Source organism: Castanea sativa, chromosome 3 (assembly GCF_040712315.1).
Source record: "Castanea sativa cultivar Marrone di Chiusa Pesio chromosome 3, ASM4071231v1".
NCBI classification, from domain to species: Eukaryota; Viridiplantae; Streptophyta; class Magnoliopsida; order Fagales; family Fagaceae; genus Castanea; species Castanea sativa.
Genome location: NC_134015.1, coordinates 19,515,265 through 19,518,770, shown reverse-complemented (window position 1 = coordinate 19,518,770; position 3,506 = coordinate 19,515,265). Strand labels below are relative to the sequence as shown.

Sequence of the window (3,506 nt, the reverse complement as noted above, 5' to 3'; positions counted from 1 at the left end):
TCACTCGGTGGAGTTTTTGCCTTGTGAGAAATTTTCCCCATTTGTCAACCAATCACCATGTTAATTTATTTTCCACTACATATTAGTTATTTGGTGATTTTTTTGTACCTCCGCAATTTACATATAATTTGATCTAATAGATTAACTTGGGTAATTGAATTATTAACTGGGATTAATCTATCTTAACCCAACAACTACTCTTATGGTAATCTCATAAAAATTTTCCCTTAACTTGATAAGTATGCTGCCATTCATTACAAAATACTCCTTATGCACTTTTCAACTTATTCATTTATTATTTTCAATCAATCAATCCTTATGAATTATTGATCCAATAGAACATAAACTCTCACTATTTAGTATTTCCTGACTATCAAGTTTTACAACCTCTTCATAACCAATAATACAGTCTTCCATGCCTGAACATGTCAAACACATGGAGATTAATTATCAAATCTTTCAGGAATTACTTGCACGTGGTGCTCTACAAGTTAATTAAGGCAGATATCTTCACAAGGGGCTCACTTGTGTACTCTTACATTGTTTTTGCTTCCAAGCTCAATCTCCACTATGTTTCATTTCGTTTGAGTGGGTGTGACGAACACGTACAAGATTGAGACATAACTATTCGACATGACTCCATGATTTTCTCCTACCATGGTTTTCTCATTTTTTATTAATATATATTTTGAATTTCCCTTTATTTATTTCTATGTATAAAATTCTTGATTGATGTATCATGTTCCCAATTGTAAGCCCCATTATATAAAGATTAATAATTAAATAACACCCTAATGTGTGGGACGTCCTCCATTTTTCTTCAAAACCATCATAATCATATGCAATAAAATTCTAAATATATTTGAGTTTACTTTTTTTTTTTTGGTTTTCTTCAAACAACAGAGTGCACATTTGACATGCTCGTCCTTTTTAAAACCCACGTGACCCCAATTTCTACCCGTGCCGCACATAAATTTTGACCATTATACGCAAAACAAAAGAAAGAGGCTTAATCTTTTGCGACACAGAGAGAAGCAACCAAGACGAATGGTTTTTAAACAGCTTCTTAACAACGGTACATGACAAAATGATTTCGTCATATGCTTTAATATCAAGGAAAAATGAAACATTTGAAGAAGTCTCCAATGGTCCGTCACTTAGTGAATAGATATCCACAATATTAAAAAGAAAAATGTCCGTGAGTGAGAGAGAAAGAGATAATCATCTTCCTAGAAAAAACGAGGCCTGCTTTTGAAAATCCTGCCGCATTTTAAAGAGAATATAAGGCTATTTGATGACTTTGCAAGAGCATAAGCTTAAGAAACTCATTTGAGAGAGAGAGAGAGAGAGAGAGTAGAAAAAGAAAGAAAGAAAGAGAAAGAAATTCAGAGTGCAATTCAAGAACAAGGATGGTGAGGACTCCTTGTTGTGAGAAGATGGGACTAAAGAAGGGACCATGGACTCCTGAAGAAGATCAGGTATTGATTTCATACATCCAAACATACGGACATGGAAATTGGCGGGCGCTTCCCAAGCAAGCAGGTATGAACAATGTTCCAACTACGTATTTTTAATACAAACATAGAAAAACCCTTTTGCACTCTCAAAAAATATTGCATGTTTTTGTAGTTGTGTTTTTTTAGAGCCCCAGATTTTTACTTAATTCAGATATAGTTTTTTAATAATTCAAAAGTTGAGGAGAGAGATTTGAATTTTATATGTCTTCTTCAAAAATAGCAGAACTTGTCATTTGAAATTTGTTTTATACATATACACACACACATATATATATATATATATAATTTTAGTTGTTCAAAAGACATAATTTAAATATCTTCTTTCTCTCTCTCTTTTTTTTTTTTTTTTTTTTTTTGAGATTGAAAATATCTTCTTGAATAAAATAGTAAGCATTTCCAGAAATATTTAGATCCGTTTTAACTGTTCTGTTTTAATTAAGTTTTAATAGAGTTATAATATGTAACAGCTTGTTTAATTTATTTATGCATTCTTCAGGTTTACTAAGGTGTGGAAAGAGTTGCAGGCTTCGATGGACTAATTACTTGCGGCCAGATATCAAACGAGGAAACTTTAGCATGGAAGAGGAAGAAACCATTATCAAGCTACATCACATTCTTGGAAATAGGTACGTACAGATTGGTTTGCTGCACTTCTTAAAAAATCAATTTTTTTTTAATTTCTCTCTCTCTTACACACACACATACATGCACCAACACACATGCATATCATGGAAGCAAAACGCATAGAAGATTACTTAATGGTTAACATGGCAAATTAAACTTTTTCAACTGTCGAGAACATACTCATAGAGTAGAATTCTATCTTGTATAAAAAAAAAAAAATTAAAAAAAATGAAATAGATAAAACCCAATTGGTTAATCCACTTAACTGCCTACTTTTCAAATATCCTAAAATATAATTACATATTTACATTATTAAATTTAACTTGAAAGAAATACTCTAGAGTCAAGATTAAGGTCCCAGAGATAAGATTATAAATTTTAAATTCTTACATATTAGCACATATTTTAAGGAAAACCTATTTGCTTTGTATTAATTCAGTCTTTTATAAATGAAGCTTATTTAATACTTCCAAGATTAATACCCTCTCTTCTCAGATGAATAATAAATACTTCCATAAATTTTCATGGATTAATGATTAAACCGTTTTAATCTGTATCCTAAATTTTGACTTCCATTGTCATTGCATTATATATAATGGTTGTGTTCATGTATCGCATGCATACACTTCTAGTCTCATGTTAAGATTACAGCTTTTTAAATCCTCAGATTACAGATTATAAAATTGTTAAACAACATGCATACTACCCTAAGCATCTAGTTGATTCATATATATTCTTCTATCTCCAGATGGTCAGCCATCGCAGCAAGATTACCAGGACGAACTGATAACGAAATCAAAAACTTCTGGAATAGCCACTTGAAGAAGAGATCACTTGCACCAAATTTAGCCACTCCAACCACCACAAATCAGGCTGTTGGAACGCCTGGTTATATGCTTGATAGAGATTTTCAAGGTCAAGTTCATGCACCAAATTTCCCCCAAGAGTCTTGGAAATTTGTGTGTTTAGATCCAATCAGGATGGAGGCAGAGGGATCATCACAAACCATTTCAATGGAAACAGAGGAAACATTTAACAATGATAGTTCCAAAAACAATGATGAAATGGAGTTTTGGTACAAGCTCTTCATAAAATCTGGCGAGTCATCACAACCTCATGTAAACTTAGGACAGTCTGGCTAGTTTTTCATTAATTTCTTTTGGTTCATCTTCTGTTTCTTCATCTAAAGACTATGAATACTTTCGAACTTGGACAGAAAGCATCGGTTTGAAATGTTTTACTTGAAATGTTAATTGTTAGTGTCGGTTGAGATAAATCTCTATGTATATTCATAAAGAATATTCAAATAACTTTGGTGGTCCCGAAGGATAAAGTGATTAAAGAAATTTAAGGTTTTCTAAAGCA

The 3,506-nt window shown here is 32.0% G+C and overlaps 1 protein-coding gene across 1 annotated transcript; it reads left to right on the top strand.

Moving 5' to 3' along the window:
* The first annotated feature begins 1,248 nt into the window (after window positions 1-1,248).
* LOC142629343 (transcription factor MYB4-like) lies at window positions 1,249-3,506 on the top strand. The gene is made up of 3 exons (XM_075803306.1): window positions 1,249-1,542; window positions 2,014-2,143; window positions 2,890-3,506. Exons 1-3 carry the CDS (start codon window positions 1,410-1,412, stop codon window positions 3,281-3,283), a joined length of 657 nt encoding a protein of 218 aa, XP_075659421.1. The 5' UTR covers window positions 1,249-1,409; the 3' UTR covers window positions 3,284-3,506.